At 42.8% G+C, this 20,572-nt stretch overlaps 1 protein-coding gene across 2 annotated transcripts in view; it reads left to right on the forward strand.

Annotated features, from left to right (window-relative positions):
- Positions 1 to 12,044: 12,044 nt before the first annotated feature.
- The window catches only part of cdc45 (CDC45 cell division cycle 45 homolog (S. cerevisiae)), a 70,723-nt gene continuing 62,195 nt past the window's right edge, over positions 12,045 to 20,572 (forward strand). For both annotated transcript variants that reach the window (XM_072277596.1, XM_072277598.1), the window contains exon 1: positions 12,045 to 12,201. In XM_072277596.1, coding sequence (XP_072133697.1) covers positions 12,151 to 12,201 — 51 coding nt within the window. In that variant the 5' untranslated portion in view covers positions 12,045 to 12,150. The remainder of the gene's footprint in view (positions 12,202 to 20,572) is intronic.

Here is a 20,572-nt window from a genome sequence, read left to right on the forward strand (position 1 = left end):
AGTTTCCATTAATGCACAGGTCCACCCCTTGGGATAATCCCTGGCACATGTATTGATGGTGACTTACAGCTATGGCTGATTTTACTGTACTTTAACAGGGATGAAAGGTGAATTAGGAGTCAGAAAGGGTGGCATACTGTATGTCCAGATAGCAGAGGGGAAAGACTCCATTTTAGGAAATGTTTCTTTCCCTCTGCCATCAGAATTTTGAACAATCAATGAACTCTTTAAGCTGCCTTGCTTTTCTTCTTTTGCATTATTTAGTTTTATTTTCACAAACAGTAATTTGTTTTGCCTGAGCTGCACTGCTGCCACCAAACAACAAATTTCATAACCTCTGTTGGTGATGATAAACCTGATTCTAATTCTCAGTCCAGAACAATGTTTCCCGATAGGGGACTTTGTCACCAAGGCATGGAGGTTTTTATGGGGAGACTGGAGAAATAGCAGTAGTCAAATGGAGTGAGAACTGTAACCTGTGTCTCAAAGTGGACAAGACAAAAGAGATGATTGTGGACTCCAGGAAGGCACAGGTCGACCACTCTCCATCGCACATCAATGGCTCTGCCGTGGAGAGAGTGAAGAGCACAAAGCTCCTTGGTCTGCACATAATGGTTGATCTAACCTGAACCCACAACACTTCCGCATCAGTCAGGAAGGCAGAGCAGCATCAACAGTTTGAGGAGACTGAGGTATGCAATCTTTCCTAACAACTTTCTACAGGAGCACCACTGACTGTTCTGTCTGGCTGCATCATTGTGTGATACAGAAGGTGCACGGCCTTGAACTTACATCAGACAGTAAACACCACTGAGAGGATCATTGGGGTCTCCCTCCACCCCCTCCATTTCCACCCCCCCCCCACTATTTGTGACGTTTACCATGAGCATTGCCGACAAAGGGCCCAAGGCATTGTTGAGGATTCCCACCACCCATCCCAGAATCTTTTCGACCCACTACCATCAGGAAAAAGGTACAGGAACATCAAGACTAGGACTGCCTGACTAAGTAACAGCTTCTTCACTTCAGGCTGTGAGACTAATGAATAACCTGCCACCTCCAAGGTCTCATCAGTAGGCCAATGAGCAGTTTACAGTTTACCTATGCCACATGCTACAAGCATTTTGAGCTATATTCTTTGTGGTAATATTTTGGTTTATGAGCTGTGTGTGATATATGCTTTGCGGGTGCTCTGTGGTCCGGAGGAACTTTGTTTCATTTGGCGTATATATGTATAGTCAGATGACAATAAACTGCATTAACATTGAAAATGATTAGTTAATAAATGGTAATAATTTTGATTTACAATCCTCAATTTCAACAATACATGCAAAAATCTTTCCCTGAAGTAGGCAGTTTACAGCTGTTGGCTGAACATTTTTGTACTAGTATCTAATATGTATATTTATATTTGTCTGTAAATAGTTAATTGTGCAATATGACAACATATGTAGTAATTATCAAAATGTTTTTATTACTTTTTTAGCAGTAGCAGTGTACTTGTTATGTATACGTACCTTTAAGAACCATGTGTACTGTGAATATTTGGATTTCCCCTTGTTCTTGGCTTATTTACTATGAAGCTAATAAAATATGCTTCCAAATAAAGTACTAACCAAATCTTATCCATGGAATGTAATAAATTGATGCTAGTCTCATCCGCAGTACACCCAAAATCTGTTATTCAAACAACAATTTAATTACTTTTAAAATAATTCTTTGCCTCAATTTCATGAGGATCTGTTGCCTAGAATTCCATATTGTAGCCAGACATCATGAAAGGATGTCTTCAATCCATTCATTGCCTCTAATTCTTCTTGCATTCTCCTGTTACTATTTCATAAAGCAGTAAAATCTGTGTAGAGATACTCACCTGACAAAGAATCTTCACAATAATGAAAAACCTTTGAATTAAGTCATCATTTAAGGCTTGGGTCATTTGGGTAATACACTGAATCCCTTTGTGATCTCATCATGCTGTGCACTGCTGTTGTACATAGAGATAATGAATTTATGAGTCATCAAGATAAAGGTAAAATCATTGCACAAAGTTAAATCAAACTTAAACTATTCAACTTTTTTTTTTGAAGAGGGATATTAATTCCATTGGTTTGTGAGTAAGTGCCTCCTTCTAAGGTATTGACACAACACAAGGATGTGCTCAGTCCACTGCTCTACTCTCTCTCTACACCCATAACTGTGCTGCTAGGCACAGCTCAAATGCCATCTATAAATTTGCTGGCAACACAACTGTTATTAACAGAATTACAGATGGCAACGAGGCAACGTACAGGGACAAGATGGATCAGCTGGTCAAGTGGTGTTGCAGCAACAATCTTCATCAGTAAGACCACGAAATTGATTGAGAGCTTCAGGAAGGGAAAGTTGAGGGAACACGCACCAGTCCTCATCGAGGGATCAGAAGTGGAATGGGTGACCTGTTTCAAGTTCCTGGGTGTTAGCTTCTCTGAGGGTATATCATGGAGCTAACATATTGATGTAATCACTAAGGCACAAAAGTGACTATATTTCATTCAGAACTGAAGAGAATTTGAATATTACCAAAGCACTCACAGATTTCTGCATATGTACCACGGAGAGCATTCCCTCTGGTTGCATCTCCAGCTGGGATGGAGGGGCTGCTGCACAGAATCAGAAAAAGCTGCAGGAAGTCGTAAACTTAGCTAGATCCATCACGGGCACTTGTCTCCCCAGCATCTCAGACACTTTCAAAAGGTGATGCCTTATTAAGGCAGCATCCATCATTAAGGTCACTCATCGCACAGGACATGGCCTCTTCTCATCAAGAAGATACAGGAGCCTGAGGTCACACACTCAGTCTCAAGAACAGCTTCTTCCCCTCTGCCAACAGATTTCTGGATGGACAATGAACTTAGTAACACTTCCTCACTATTTTCCCCTCTTTTTTTGCACTATTTTTAATTTGTTTTTTATATATACTTACAGTAATTTAGTTTTTATTACTATATATTGCAATATACTGATGGAAAAGAACACATTTCATGACATATGCCATTGATATTAAACCTGACTAATTCACTAAAAAATTACTGGACAAATTAAACCAAACAAGATAATTGATGATAAAACAATGAATTGCAGCAAAAAAATGGGGAAAAAATCAAAACAGCTTTTCTTTGGTGCAAAATGTTTAATACAGGGGCTCACATAGTACTTACTATCTGTGCTCTTGTAAGTAAAATACTCTCATTACAGCTATGGTCTGTAAGTGGCCAAGAATTGAATTTTATTCATGTTTTTGATGATAGGACAACATTTCATTGAGTGTTTCATCCAACCACCTAAGTTACCATAACTAGAGAGAAGGTTCTGAAGGTAGTTAAGTCACCTGGACCAGACAGTGCACACACCAGAGTTCTGAAAGAAATGACTGAAGATATCATAGAAGCATTAGTTATGTTCTTTCAAGGATTTCTAGATTCTAGAATGGTTCCAGATGTCACAGTGGGGTGCTGGGAATGGACCCAAATGCAAGACACAGACACTGAAGTACAAGGAACAGGACTTGACTAGAGTAGGGATGTGACAGGATTCAGGCAAGGAGCAGGGACAAGAATGCAGACTTGGGCTAGGGAAAGCAGGACTAGGACTAGGAATAGGAATAGGACCCATGAACTAGGAGACAAGGCTTGGACTCCAAGCCTGAGACTGGACAAGGACCCAGAACCTGGGTCTTGCCTCGGGCTCCAGAACCAAGCAAGGACATGACAGGTCTTGGAGTTCGGGTTCTTGGAGCTCAGCTGTGGGATCCTCGAGGCTTGGGTTCTTGGAGCTCAGAGACAGACTAGGAACTAAACAACATAGAGCAGGGACTTATCCTTCAACAAGCCAGGACTCATCTTTAACACTATACTAGCATGAGCCAGGACTTATCCTAAGACAAGCTGGGACTCAACTTCTCCACACCAAGGTGGGACATGTCTATCTGTTGGGTAATGGCAGGACAGCCAGACTTACCCAACAGAGGCAAAGACAAGACATGAACTACCACAGGGCAACAGCAATCCAGCCTGACTTACCCCACAGAGGCAAGGACAAGACATGACAAGACAGATTCCACCTGGCCCCCCTCCCCCACACAGGGCAATGGCAAAACAGCCTGACTTCCTCCACAGAGGCAAGGACAAGAAGATACAAACACCAAAGAACACCAGACTGATCCATCTCTGCTTCAGGGTTGCTCTGGGTCACAGTTACAGCCAACAACCTCAGCTGGCTACAGAAACAGCCAGATCCCCATCTAGCTCAGAGTGGCTAACAGCCACTCAACTGGCCCAGGAAACAGCCAAATCCATACCACAAAGACCACTCCAACAAGTGGCAACAAGGCACCACAGCACCACAAAGCAGTGGTCCTCCAACCAGGCCTAGAGATTACAAATGGCTTCACTAGTCTTCCATCAACCAGTTGCTCCAAAGGGGACTGACAAGACAAACTAGCAGGCATACACTCAATCCCAAAGCTACTTATATTGCCAGCCCAAAGATGGGAATTCAAACAAGGGACAGCTGGAAGACCCGGAGTCCTGACTCCATGAACTGGACCGTGAACTGGAATGCGGAATTCACGGACCGGACTATGACACCAGAAGACTGGAAAATAGCAAGTGTTACTCCATTCTTCAAGGAGGGAGAGAGGCAGAAGAAAGGAAACTATAGGCCAGTTAGTCTGACCTCAGAGGTTGAGAAGATGTTGGAGTTGATTATTAAGGATGAGATCTCAGGGTACTTGGAGGCACATGATAAAACAGGCCATGGTCAGCATGGTTTCCTCAAGGGAATATCTTGACTGACAAATCTATTAGAATTTTTTGAAGAAATAACCAGCAGGATAGACAAGGGAGAATCATTTGTTGTTGTGTATTTGGATTTTCAGTAGGCCTTTGACAAGCTATTAGCCAACTGTATTTCAGGAAAGATTCTAGCAGTGGCTGATGGAATTCTTTGCCACAGGCCACTGTGGAGCCCAAGTCTTTATGTATATTTAAGGCAGGGGTTGATAGATTTTTGATTGGTCAGGGCATGAAGGAATAGGGGGAAAAGGGCAGGAGATTGGGGCTGAGAAGAAAATTGTATCAGTCATGATGAAATGGCGGAGCCGACTTGATGGGTCCAAATGGCCTAATTCTGCTCCTACATCTTACGGTTTACTTTACTTTAGTTACTTTACTTTATTGTTGCCAAACAATTGATACTAGAGCGTACAATCGTCACAGTGATATTCGATTCTGCGCTTCTCGCTCCATGGAGCACAAATCAATAGTAAATAGTAAAAGTTTAAATTATAAATCATAAATAGAAAATAGAAAAGGGAAAGTAAGGTAGTGCAATACAACCAAGAGGCAGGTCCGGATATTTGGAGGGTACGGCCCAGATCCGGTTCAGGATCTGTTCAGCAGTCTTATCACAGTTGGAAAGAAGCCGTTCCCAAATCTGTCCGTACGAGTCTTCAAGCTCCTGAACCTTCTCTCGGAGGGAAGAGGGATGAAAAATGTGTTGGCTGGGTGGGTCGTGACCTTGATTATCCTGGCAGAAGATTTGATGCACACTTGGTTATTTCAGTTCAGTCAGTCAAGAAAATTTTGCTTTGTTGTCTGTCTCTGAAACTGCGCTCATTAACCCGTCAATCAGATGATACTGTTAAAACTGGGATCATCTCAGCAATCTTTTGAATATTCCACTGGTCTAATCCATCTTTCTCTCATTCTCTTTGCTGTAAATGCGGTCCAGTCCATCCTGCAAACCAGCCTCGCCTCTATTTACTCTATCTACGCTTCTCGTAACCTTGGGTAAGCAGCCAGTTTAGACTGGGATCCCTCCCATCCCATCATTCTCCCTCCCGTGAGGCACAAGACACAAAAGCTTGGGAACACACACCACCAGGCTCAAGAACAACTCCTATCCTATTATCTCCTGAATTAACTTCTTATATCCTTAGTCATGAACTTCGGACTTTATTTGCCTACCTGCTTTGCACTTTCTCTGTAACTGTAACACTATATTCCACATTATGTTTTATTCTCTTTTTATACTACCTTGATGTACTCAAGTATGGAGTGATCTGTCTGGAAGGCATGCAAACAAATGTTTTTCACTGCATCTTGGTAAATGTGACAATAATCAATCAATTATCATTAATTGAAATTACTTACAATTGATCTTGTGCCCGACGTATTAACTTTATTTCTCTTTCCTGCATAACCTGCAGAGCATTTTCTACACCCTTTTTTAGGCAAAACTATTATTATATCTCCTTAGCAATAAGTCCTAGAGCCAAGCATATAACTATATAACAATTACAGCACAGAAACAGGCCATTTTGGCCCTTCTAGTCCGTGCTGAACTCTTACCCTATCCTTGTCCCACCGACCTGCACTCAGCCCATAACCCTCCATTCCTTTCCTGTCCATATATCTATCCAATTTAACTTTAAACGACAACATCGAACCAGCCTCAACCACCTCTGCTGGAAGCTCGTTCCACACAGCTACCATTCTCTGAGTAAAGAAGTTCCCCCTCATGTGACCTCAACTCTTGTTTGAATCTCCCCCACTCTCAATGGAAAAAGCCGATCCACATCAACTCTGTCTATCCCCCTCATAATTTTAAATACCTCTATCCAGTCCTCCCTCAACCTTCTAAATTCCAAAGAATAAAGACCTGTATTATTTATAAAGAATAACCAGGTTAAGTACTAGGTCAAGTAAGCGGGGATCTTCAATTACTTTCAAAAACAACCCTCTCCACAATGAAATTAAAATATGGTTTGCCTGCTGGTGACTGTACCATGTCTAGATCTATCTGCATCTCATTCAAACCAGATATTACTGCATGCCTGCTTGGTTTACAGCACACATTTAAAAGATCTGACCTGAGTCTGATTGACATGGAAAGTAACAGAACACCGCACTTTCTTAAACTTAGTCCATGTAGGGACTATGACAGAGATGAGTGCTGGAGCTACACATTCAGCAGCATTCTCAATAATATCTTACATAGCTTCCTGATGATGGTTTATGTGGTCTTTTGCCAGATTGGATAGCACCTACTTTTTGTGAATAGTTCAAATTAAATTTATTATCAAAGGACATACTGTATATGTCACCATTGTTAAGTACCCCTAGGGGTCATATTTTTTATGAACTATACCTTTAAAAAGAGAGAGAGAGTTGTTCAACACCAGACACATTGTTATTAAGAGAGAGAGAGGCAAAGACTGCTTTGAGATGGTGTTATGAACCCCTAAGGTTCATATTTTCTGTGGACTGTCACGAGAAAGAACTGAGACTAACTTCTGATTTCTGCTGAGTTCGGAGAGAGAGGGCACCGAACAGTTCGTGGGTCACCATGGTGACCAAGGGCAGCGTTATTTGATGGATAATCGATGTTATGGTTTCTCTGCAGCGTATTTACTTTTTACAAGGACAGTTACAGATGCAAAGAAACACATGCTCAGAGTCAAGATGGATTCGTCAATGAAAGACACCAGTGAGTGAGGTCCTGGTTTAAACTTTCAGTAGCCCGAAAAGGGGTGAGTTGAGATTGATCCTGAGTGTTGTTAAATGACTCTTACAAGTTTTTTGCAACTGGGACGAGTTTGCAGGAAGAGAGAAGGGAGGAGCTACTTGATGGACAGCTAGTATTCAGCACGGTGAGATAAATAGAAGGTCAGATGATAAATGGACAGACACATGGTTTTGGACACTGGATGAGCTTTGTTGTGCCCGCAGAAAGGTGGGTTTTTGGAGGATCAGTCAGCAGAATCAATCAGTGGCTCTCGCAGTGTGGAGAAGGTGTGACCAGTGGGGAGTTATTCGTGTGTACAACCCTCGCCTGGGTTGATAATTCCACCACAGAAGAACGATCCCTTTTGTTGTGGTCACATTTGATGACTTTAAAGGAAGAGAAGAGAGGAGAGAAGGTTTGAAACAGAAGAAACCTAGTGACAAAGAGGTCACTATTTGGACTCTCTCTCTAAGTAGCCCGTAAGGGTGAGTTTGATTCCATTCGAATATGAGGGTGTGGTTGTCACATAGTTAATCCACAGGAGTCGCTTCTCTGGTGAGGGGAGTACCTTGAAATACCACTTGTGTGTTACCATTGTTTGGGTATGGTAGTTCACTGAGAAAGGCACCCCTGTGGCAAATCACTGTTGGAGTTATTTCGTATGTCGTGGAACTGAATAAGTGGCTATCACATTGTGTGTCTGGGATAACCTTGTGTGGAAACTACCTGTGTATGATAATCCTTGCCTGGGTTGGTAGTTTTACCACTTGAAGACGGTCCCCTTAGTGATAGACTATTGTTGGTAATAATCCCTACGTGGGTTCTGTTGGAGTATCCTGTGGCCACCACTTTGGGATGACCCGTAGCTGAATTTGGGTGTGGTACCACTTGTGTTGAAAGGATATTCATTGAAGATCACTGTCGGTGATACTCTGTGTGTGGAGTGAAACAACTTCGGAGATAAAACCTACCATTATTGTTATTCTGTATTGCTTTCATGGAATCTGTGGAATATTGACATAATTGCCTTCTCACAACATTCGCCTTTGGATTACAAACATCTTGCACTAATTAACTGGAAGAATTAAATATCTCTCTCTCTCCATCACTATTCAACTCAATACCATGAACTGAGCTGAACTTTACTCATCTTTGACAATCTATTTACCCCTAGACTTGAAGAAGCTTGGTTTTCATATATATACACTTATATATACATATATATATATATATATTCATTGCTAACCTGTTTCATATGTATGCATTTATATTACTGTATTGTATAGTTACTAATAAATACCATTAGTTAGTAGCAATCCTGGACTCCAAAGTGTTTTCTATTTCTGCTGATTCTTTAACCCGTCACGGGGTACGTGACACCATATACTACCTTGAGAATAAGACATACTTGGTCAGTTTTACATATTGTCAGGTGTATGCCCGTGTTGTTATTGTATGAGAGCAGCTTGGCTGGCTTTGTGGAAGCTTTTGAAGAGCATCTTCATATCTAGTGCAGTGGTAAGATGAAACGGTATTAGTGATTTGCCTGTTGCAGTAGATATAAAATGATTGAATATGTTGAGAATTTGTTTCAAGCTCTGGTTAAACAGTTAGGCTTACCTGAGAGGATTTATTGGAGGGCAAGACTTCAGGATTGAAGGACGCCCATTTAGAACAGGCATGCAGAGAAATTACTTTAGTCAGAGGGCGGTAAATCTGTGGAATTTGTTGCCACGAGTGGCTGTGGAGGCCAAGTCATTGAGTGTTTTTAAGGCAGAGATAGATAGGTTCATGATTAGCTAGGGCACCGAAAGGTATGGGGAAAAGTCAGGGGAGTGAGGATGACTGGAAGAATTGGATCAGCCCATGATTGAATGGCAGAGCAGACTCGATGGGCTGAATGGCCTACTTCTGCTTCTATATCTTATGGTCTTATGATTTCCAGTAAATTGGATGTCAGGGGTCTTGCCTTATATGGAGTCATTATTCACGCAGGAGAGATAACAGTATAATAATAGTAAGGCATTTTCAAGGTATTTTCAGTATAATAATAAGGCATTTTCAAGGTATTTTCAGTATAATAGTAAGGCATTTCCAAGGAACATTGGGAGCTTCTCTGTGGGCTGGTGTTTGATGACCTTGACACCCTGTCGAGTCTTGTTGAAGTTTTGAGGCTCCCCAGGGGCCAAAGACTGAGAATACACAAGCAGTGTTGCTAATTGTTAATAGCTGAGAAGTATCATGATGATAAGCATGCAACTTCAAGCTTGATTTATTCGTGGATAATCAAAGAAGTCTGAATTATATTCTTTTAGATTGAATTAGATTAAATTTGTAGCTGTAATTAAAAGTTGATTACAACTACAGATTTGTAGGTAAGACTTAAACAAAATTACTTGAGTGACTAATTCCTTTGTTCTTTTTGTTATGGGACAAATAAAATTATTTGTATAGCATCTTTAGTTACCGACTTGGCCACTTCAGAAGTATCAAAAGGAACCTGAGCTCTGTTTTGGGACAAGTGCAAAGAATTTGGTTGATCCTTTAGCTTTCGCCGGTTCTTCATATTATGTGCAGTGAATTATATTGGCCAGACAACGTCATCTTTGGTGGTGCAGATCCCAGGAGGCAGCTGAAATTGATCATCCACAGGCTGAAGATGATTGCTAATTTATGACTTTTCTTTAATAATCCTGTTCTGGCCCCACCATTTGGGACTCCAGCATGTGATGGGATGGTCTTAAGAGCTCCACCCTACCCCCACCTTCCTGTCAGTCCATTTAACTGTCTATTGCACAGATTTCATAGGACATGCTGTTATCTCCCCCCTCACCTGGCTTCACCTATCACCTTTTCAATTGTACTCCTTCCCTTCTTAACCTGGCCTCTGCCCCCTTCCTTTCCAGTCCTGATTAAGAGTCTCAGCCCAAACTGTTGACTCTTTATTCCTCTTCATAGATGCTGCCTGACCTGCTGAGTTCCTATGTGTGTTGTTCTGGATTTCTCATACCTGCAGAATTTCCTGTCTTTGTGATACCGTTCACAGAACCAAGTGGACCTAAAGATTAAAACGCAAACAACAGGAATTCTGCAGATGCTGGAAATTCAAGCAACACACATCAAAGTTGCTGGTGAACGCAGCAGGCCAAGCAGCATAGCAATACAAGACCATATTTATGCTACACAGACAAAGCAGTGTAGTATAGACAGAGCTGAGCAATCCTCGGCTGAAACATGGTGCTCTTCCGTGCAAGGAAGTGCCAATTTGCAGCATGCGACAAGGAGTTGAGGGGGCTCACTGAAGCTTGGTGCAGCTACTGCAAACGTCTTGTGAGGGAAAAAAAATACTGGCCACTATTTATATTTTATGAATAACATATAATTTTGGAGGGCAAAATCCTAAAACAAACAGGCCAGGTCAAAGCTTCTATAGTTTAAGTCTCACACATAAAAGTTGCTGGTGAACGCAGCAGGCCAGGCAGCATCTCTAGGAAGCGGTGCAGTCGACGTTTCAGGCCAAGACCCTTCGTCAGGACTAACTGAAGGAAGAGTGAGTAAGGGATTTGAAAGTTGGAGGGGGAGGGGGAGGGGGAGGGGGAGATCCAAAATGATAGGAGAAGACAGGAGGGGAAGGGATGGAGCCAAGAGCCGGACAGGTGATTGGCAAAAGGGATACGAGGGGATCATGGGACAGGAGGTCCGGGAAGAAAGACAAGTTGGGGGGGGGCCCCAGAGGATGGGCAAGGGGTATATTCAGAGGGACAGAGGGAGAAAAAGGAGAGTGAGAGAAAGAATGTGTGTATAAAAATAAATAACAGATGGGGTACGAGGGGGAGGTGGGGCATTAGCGGAAGTTAGAGAAGTCGATGTTCATGCCATCAGGTTGGAGGCTACCCAGACGGAATATAAGGTGTTGTTCCTCCAACCTGAGTGTGGCTTCATCTTTACAGTAGAGGAGGCCGTGGATAGACATGTCAGAATGGGAATGGGATGTGGAATTAAAATGTGTGGCCACTGGGAGATCCTGCTTTCTCTGGCGGACAGAGCATAGATGTTCAGCAAAGCGGTCTCCCAGTCTGCGTCGGGTCTCGCCAATATATAAAAGGCCACATCGGGAGCACCGGACGCAGTATATCACCCCAGCTGACTCACCCCAGCCGATCAGTTTAAGTCTGATCGATTTCTCCACAAATTGCTTTCAGGGTTTTTTTTTTAAAAAAAGCTCCTTTGTGCAAGCAAAAGAATAACTCAAATTTTCGACAACTTCTGCTTCCCCGAGAATTGAATTCCACCGGCACTCAAGATTAAAATTTTTTTTGCGAGACGTCAAATTACATCCAATCAGATCGTTGTTTTTTCAGCATTTCACCCAATAAGAGATTGCCCAATCAGAGGATAGAGTGTGTATTCTATGTCCAATCAGCCTGAGGACTTCCCGTCCAAATAACCAATCAATCCAATAGGTTGCCTTTACAGACGTCTGCGCTTACATCCAATCAGCTCTGTGTTAGTTTGTTCTTTAGGCGCCAATTTTGAGTCTGAGGGTTCACGGAGGAGTGTTATTGTGTTGAATACGTGGTTGGAAGTTATCGGTAGCGAACTATGTTCGTGTCGGATATACGGAAAGAATTCTATGATGTGCTGTTAAACCAGGTAAGGAACCAGGACTCGGGCTACACGGCAGAGCAGCTGAAGTGCAGGCCCGATATTTGTGAAGCCGGCTTAGTCATTCTTTGCAGCCTGAAACAGCTGAGGTTTCATCATCGGTTCTGTACAGCTTCCTAATGACTGGGACATGGTGGAGTTTGCTGAGTATTTCTAGCGACGAGATGTCGCCCTTGACAATGTGCTATAAATAATAAGCATCAGTTTAAAAACTAGGAGAAATATGTGAGGAACTTTATCATTGACGGTCATTTTATATTTAAAAAATCAACAGATAAAAACTTTGCCTTATCTTTGTAAATATCCCTGCCAAGATGCTAATGAGTGATAATGACGTTGAATGTATAGGTAAGTAACGAATTTTTTTTCTTTGGAAACGATTATTGCCAATACCGTGACTTGTCGAGATTACATGTCATTTTTTGGTTTGATTGTGGTGGTTAATTTGGTAATCAAAGGGAATTTCTGGTGATCTTATTTACCACAGTGTTGGTGAAGGTGCTGGCTGGCTAGGTATCTTTAGTTGTATGTCAATGGTGTTTTGGCCCCTAGTTGAACTGGTGTATTTGATTACCCCGCTCTTCATGTTGGTCTAGTTGAAGTAACCAGCAATGATGAAGAGGGCCTCAAGCAATCCTGTTTTAAGGCTATTGACCACAGATTATAGTTCATTGATTGTAGGCTTCATGTTTCTCTGGGATGGGATGTAGACTGCTGTCAGGATAGCTGGTGACACTTGGCCATTAGATATTCTAAACTGGGTGAGCAAGACCTTGCCAGGACCCCCAGAGAGCTATCAGTGGTATCAAGAGACAATACCAGCCTGAAATTAACTTCAGGACCAGCCTTCAGTTGTTGCTGGGCTAACATGCTATAACAGACTACAAAATGAAGTCGCATGCCATCCCTTCCTGATGAGCTCAATGTATGGTTTGCACCATAAGACAGAATCAGGGCATTTGGCCAATTGAGTCTGCTCCACCATTTCATCATGGCCTTGAGCAGTAGGGGATTGGTATGTACCACCTACCCAACAGACTCCAATGCATCTCAATCCAATTGCAGTTTTAAGATCAATCTTCCAGAATGGAAAACATCTGGCCTGGATGGAGTCCTGAGATCGTCTGCAGGGAAACTGGCAGAGGTATTTGCAGATATTTTTAATCTGCTTCAATCTGTGGTTCCTACCTGTTCCTAATTTCACGAAGAAAAAAGAGGTTGTATTTCCTACGCCAACTCAGGAAGTACAACCTGCCTCAGGAGCTGCTGATTCAATTCTATTCAGGAATAATCCAGTCTGTTCTCTGTTCATCCATCACTGTCTGGTTTGGATCAGCTACCAAACAAGACAAGAATAGACTCCAAAGAACTGTCAGAGCTGCAGAAAGGATTATCGGTGTGAAGCTGCCCTCGATCCAGGACTTGTATGCATCTAGAGTCAGGAAGCGAGCAAGCAGCATCATTGTAGACCCATCACACCCTGGACATCACCTGTTCCAACTCCTTCCTTCTGGTAGGCGCTTTAGATCACTGTATGCCAGGACAAATAGGTACAAGAACAGTTTCTTTCCGTATGCCATCAGTCTTTTGAAAACTTGAATTTTAGTCTATTATAAACCAAGTCCACCTGTACATACACAGGTATACCTCATTGTATATAGTTCACAATTATTTGCACTATTGTTATTTTTTTGCTTTTTGATTCTGTACAGCGAGAGCTCAGGGAAACCGGCATCAAATTCCCTGTTTGTGTCCACATACTTGGCGATAATAAAGGATTCTGATTCTGAAAGGTAATGTGCCAGAATGACTGCCACTCAGTCACTCTGATGTGCACCACTGTCAAGTCCTATGAGGGGCTGTTCATGGCATACATTAACTCCAACCACCCATACAACATCGCCCATGGCAATGCGTCTACCACCAAAACAGATCTACAGGGATGCCATCTCACTGCTCCTACACTCATCCATGGAGCATCTTTACAGTAAAGGCACCTACAGTTGACTATTTATTGACTACAGCTCTGCCTGTAATTCCATGCAAACTTGTCATCAAATTCTGAAACCTGGGAGTCAACAACTTCCTTTGCAACTGGACCTTTGACTTCCTGACCACCGGACTGCAATCAGTAAGAAAAGGCAACAGCTCCTCCTTGATTATTCTCAATATTGGTTCTCCACAAAGCTCTGTCCTCAGCTCCCTGTACACTCATGACAGCGTGGCCAGATTCTGCTCCAATTCCATCGACAAGATTGTAGATGATACTGCTATAATGGGCCATATCTCGAATAACAATGAGTTGGTTACAGGAAGGAGATAGTCCAGTAATGTGGAGTGAGGACACATCCTTTCCCTCAATATTGGAAACAAAAAAAAAAAAAACAAAAAACTGGTCAGGAAGAACGGTGATGCACATGTTCCTGTCTACCTCAGTGGTGTAGAGGCTGAGAGCTTCAAGTTCCCGGGAGCGAACATCAACAATAACTTGTGCCAGTGTAATGATGCAGATGTCATGGCCAAGAAAGCTCACCAACACCTCTACTTCCTCAGGACGCTGAAGATATTTTGCATGTCCCAATTGACTCTTAGCTATTTTTATCAAAGCAGCTTGGCATAGCAACTGCTGCACATGTGAACACAGAAACTGCAGAATTATGGACAGAGCTCAGCACTTTATGGAAACCAGCTTCCCCTCCGTAGACTGTTTGTACTTCTTGCTGCCTCAGTAAAGCACCTGGCATAATCAAAGACCCCACCCATCCCGGGACATTCTCTCTCCTCCCTTCTCCTGTTGGACAGAAGATACAAAAGCCTGAAAGCATGTACCTGCAGATTGAAAGATGACTTGTACCCTGCTGTTATAAGACTATTGACTGCTTCTGTCAGACAATAAAATGGACCTTCGACCTCACCATCTAACTGTACCGCACTTTGTTCTGATATTTTTTTTACTTTGTGTTGCATCAATACTATGTAATAAATGGATCTGTATGACCACTATTCAAGAGAAACCTTTCACTGTACATGTACATGTGACAATAATATTCCAGTTCCAAAAAGTTCAATGGCATGGACATATTGCATGCAGTGGTAAACTTAAACAAAACAGGTAGGCTCGCTGGTTTGTTCTGCATGTGGAATGAGTGGGAATGTTGCTAGGATGAGCAATGTCAGTGAGCTCTTGAGTGAGAACACAATAAAGAAATGGGGTGGTATAAGGACCATAAGATAAAGCAGAATTAGACCATTCAGCCAATTGAGTGCTCAATCTACATGGCTGATTTATTATCCCTCTCAACCCCATTCTCTTGCTTTCTCCCCTTAACCTTTGATGACCTTACTAATAAAAAACCTATCACCCTCCTCTTTAAATATAGCCAATGAATATGTCAGAAGGAGGCAACAATATTGTTGCTTATGATAGCACTGGAGACATATGGGACATGAATGAGTCTGCTGGTGCAAGACTACAGCTTCATTTACACATTTGCATCTGAGTAGTTGATTTGTGCAAGTTTATTTTCTTTTGTTTTTAAAGGGGAGGCAATGTAGAGGGTATGAGAAGTAAAGGTATCACTTTGTATGAGATTGATATAGCAGACACTGCCCTTTAGTTGAGAGTTTTTGCCTTCAATAAAGCCATGAAAGAGTTCCCATAGCTGCCTTTGGAAAGGGAATTCTGTGATTTGGAACTAATGGTGAACTATCCTTTCCTGTAACACCACAGGATTTTGTCTTGTTAAGCAGCCTCATGTGGCACCCTAACAAATGCCTTCTGAAAATTCAAGTAAATGACATCCACTGCCTCTCCTTTGTCTATCCCACTTGTTACTTCCTCAAAGAACTCTGACAGATTTGTCAGGCAACATTTCCTTCTGCAGAAACCATGCTGACTTTGACTTGTATTATCATTTGTCTCCAAGTATCCCAAAACCTCATCCTTAATAATGGACTCCAACACTTTCCCACTCAGAGGTTAGGCTAACTAGTCTATAATTTCCTTCCCTTTGCCTTCCTCCCTTCTTAAAGAGTGGAGTGACATTTGCAATCAACAAGTCCTCTGGGTCCATGCCAGAATCAAGTGATTCTTGACCTCTGTCAGGACTCTGAGATGTAGTCAGGTACAGGTGACTTGTCCACCTTAAGACCTTTGAGTTTGCTTTGCACTTTTTCCTTTGTAATAGCAATGGCACTCACTCGTGCTCCCTGACACTCACAGACCTCTGGCACACTGGTAGTGTTGCCACAGTGAAAACTGAAGCAAAGTACCCATTAAGTCCATCAGCTATTTCTATGTCTTCCATTACTACCTCAACAGCATATTTTCCAGTGGTCCAATATCAATTCTCACCTCCCTTTTACTCTTTATATAAATGAAAAAAACTCAATAGTATCCTGCTTTATATTATTGGCTAGTTTGCCCTCTTATTTCATCTTTTCCCTTCTTGGAGCTTTTTTAATTGCCTTTTGTTGGATTTTAAAAGCTTCCTGATCACTTTTGCTACTTTATATGCCCTTTCCTTGGCTTTTATGCAGTGCTTAACTTCCCTTGTCAGCCACGGTTTCCTGTCCATGCCTTTTGAGAACTTCATCCGTGGAACATGTCTATCCTGTACCGTGTGAACTATTCCCAGAAGCTTCAGCTACCTCTGCTCTGCCGTTGTCCCTGCCAGTATCTTCCTCTAATCCACCTGGGCAAGCTCCTCTCTTGTGCCTCTGTAATTACCTTTATTCCTTTGGGAAGCATGTGACTTGTCCTTCTCCCTCTCAAGTTGCAGTGTGAATTTGATCATATGATCACTGTCCCCTAACGGTTCCTTAACGTTAAGTTCCCTAATAAAATCTGAATTATTACACAACACCCAATCTAAGATGGCCTTTCCCCAAGTAGGCTCAAGCACAAGCTGCTCTAAACCTGATTTTCGAAATCCACTTGCATATTGAGATCCTCCATTACAATTGTGACATTGCCCTTATTACATGCCTTTCCCAGCTTCCTTTGCAGCCTCAACCCCACATATTTGAGGGCTTATATATGATTTCCATAATGGTATTTTTACCCTTGCAGTTTCTTAACTCCACCCACAAAGATTCAACATTCTCTGACCCTATGTCACCTCTTTGTAAAATGTAATTCCATCTCCAACCAACAGAACCACACCATAGCCTACACCAGGGGTCGGCAACCTTTCTGCCTCGGTGGGCCAGATCGCGTATTAATGAGTGGACTGTGGGCCAGATAAATGCCATAAAAAAAACTTGAAATATGGGTATTATCCATTTAAATACATCTAGTTATGTTTTGCCTCAAATTAATGAATAATGCATGCTAGAAAATCATTTGTGCTTAACCAAGTAATCAAAGAACTCAAGCAACACACACAAAACACTGGTGAACACAGCAGGCCAGACAGCATCTAGAGGAAGAAGCAAAGTCATGTCTCAGGCCAAGACCCTTCATCAGGACTAACTGAAAGAAGAGATAGTAAGAGATTTGAAAGGGGGAGATCTGAAATGATAGGGGAAGACAGGAGGGGAAGGGATGAAGTTAAGAGCTGGAAAGTTGATTGGCAAAAGGGATAGAAGGCTGGAGAAGGGAGATGATCATAGGATGGAGGCCTAGGGAGAAAGAAAAGGGGAGGGGAGCGCCAGAGGAAGATGGAGCAATTGTGAGAGAGATAGAGGGAGAAAAAAGAGAAGAAAAAAAAGGGAAAAATAAAAAAATAATTAAATAAGGCAGGGGTCCCCAACCTTTTTTGCACTGCGGACCAGTTTAATATTGACAATATTCTTGCGGACCGGCCAATGGGTGGGGGGGGGGGGTGGGGGGTAGGGTTGCCAACGGACAAGAGTAGCAGTCAAATATGTTGGGTTTACCCAAAGAAAGACTACAATGACCATGAAGCCTTGTGCGGGCACCAGTGCGCATGCATGCATCTGCCGATTTTTTTTTTTTTTTTTCCCCCCCCACAATTTGTTTTTGGCGATTCTATTTGAGATGGGGTTAATCTCGACTGGAATATAGGTGATAAGTGGCTAATACACTCAATTTCATTTCTGAAAGGGTTTATCTAACAAGTTTAATATTAAACACACAGAGCATATTTTCCTTGGATGAATATAGTGATAAGTCAATTATCGGGGAGGACAGGGGAGCTTGAAGTAAGTGTTGAAGGAAATTCCAGTAGAAGTGGTAGAGGCAGGTTCGATATTATTTAAAGAAAAATTGGATAGGTATATGGACAGGAAAGGAATGGAGGGTTATGGGCTGAGTGCAGGTCGGTGGGACTAGGTGAGAATAGCGTTCGGCATGGACTAGAAGAGCAGAGATGGCCTGTTTCTGTGCTGTAATTGTTATATGGTTATATAAGTCCATAGCATCATAACATTTTAAGTAAGGTTTGGATATTAAACACACAGCACATATTTTCCCCGTATGAACATATAAAATCATTGCAACACACCAATATCGCTGAATCAGTGGGAGCCCTGGCCTTGTTTTCACGCAACAACACGCTGCCATCAAGGGGTGATGGGAGACCGCGGTGCTCGAAGGGGGTTCCTTATGTCCAGTCTATTCCGCAATTTAGTTTCGGTTGCATTCATTCCAGAGATACGTTGGAAATGGAAGTAACGTTTTCAGTGATTTCGTGGCTATGTCAGGATATTTAGCTTTGACTTTGATCCAAAATGCCGCCAGAGATGTTATATCAAACACACTTTTCAGCCCACCATCATTTGCAAGCTTGAGTTGACCTCTTTCCTGCTCTGACATGGATGACGCGTGGGCGATGACCTCGCGTGTGTTCAAGCTCAACAGTGCGTGACAGGGAATGAGGAAAGATGCAGCTGACTCAAAGCCAAATCATATCGTTTCCTCGCGGCCCGGTGGTTGGGGACCACTGAAATAAGGGATGGGGTAAGAAGGGGAGGAGAGGCATTAACGGAAGTTAGAGAAGTAATGTTCATGCCATCAGGTTGGAGGCTACCCAGACGGAATATAAGGTGTTGTTCCTCCAACCTGAGTGTGGCTTCATCTTGACGGTAGAAGAGGCCGTGGATAGACAAATCAGAATGGGACTGGACGTGGAATTAAAATGTGTGGCCACTGGAAGATCCTGCTTTCTCTGGCAGACAGAGCGTAGGAGTTCAGTGAAATGGTCTCCCAGTCTGCGTCGGGTCTCACCAATATATAGAAGGGAGCACTGGACGCAGTATATCACACCAGCCGACTCACAGGTGAGGTGTCACCTCACCTGGAAGGACTATCTGGGGCCCTGAATGGTGGTGAGAGAGGAAGTGTAAGGGCATGTATAGCACTTGTTCTGCTTACAAGGATAAGTGCCGGGAGGGAGATTGGTGGGAAGGGATGGGGGGGGGAACGAATGGACAAGAGAGTCGCGTAGGGAGGGTTCCCTGTGGAAAGCAGAAAGGCGGGGGGGGAAGGGAAAGATGTGCTTGGTGATGGGATCCTGTTGGAGGTGGCGGAAGTTACGGAGAATTATATGTTGGACCTGGAGGCTGGTGGGGTGGTAGGTGAGGACAAGGGGAACCCCAACCCTAGTGGGGTGACTTGAGGATGGGGTGAGAGCAGATGTGTGTGAAATGGGAGAGATGCGTTTGAGAGCAGAGTTAATGGTGGAGGAAGGGAAGCCCCTTTCTTTAAAAAAGGATGACATCTCCTTCATCCTGGAATGAAAAGCCTCATCCTGAGAGCAGATGCAGCGGAGACGGAGGAATTGCGAGAAGGGGGTGGTATTTTTGCAGGAGACAGGTGGGAAGAGGAATAGTCCAAGTAGCTGTGAGATTCCATAGGTTCACAGTAGACATCAGTAGATAAGCTGTCTCCAGAGATAGAGACAGAAAGATCAAGAAAGGGGAGGGAAGTGTCGGAAATGGGCCAGGTAAATTCTCTCTCTGTCCCTCTCACAATTACTCCTTGCCTGCTCTCCATCTTACTCTAGCGCTCCCGCTTCCCCTTTCTTTCTCCCTAGGCCTCCCGTCCCATGATCCTCTCCCTTCTCCAGCCTTGTATCTCTTTTGCCAATCAAATTTCCAGCTCTCGGCTCTATCCCTCCCACTCCTGTCTTCCCATATCATTTTGGATCTCCCCCCCCCCCCGCCCCACAACTTTCAAATCTCTTACTATCTCTTCTTTCAGTTAGTCCTGACAAAGGGTCTTGGCCAGAAACGTCGACTGTGCTTCTTCCTATGGATACTGTCTGGCCTGCTGCGTTCACCAGCGTTTTGTGTGTATCGCTACATCAAAGAACTCAGTTTAGTTGCAATTTATTTCAATTAAGACATCTTTTGAATCTATTAAAAGGATGCAGAATCTTTTAAACATAAAATGTAT

Source organism: Mobula birostris, chromosome 2 (assembly GCF_030028105.1).
Source record: "Mobula birostris isolate sMobBir1 chromosome 2, sMobBir1.hap1, whole genome shotgun sequence".
Lineage (NCBI taxonomy): Eukaryota > Metazoa > Chordata > Chondrichthyes > Myliobatiformes > Myliobatidae > Mobula > Mobula birostris.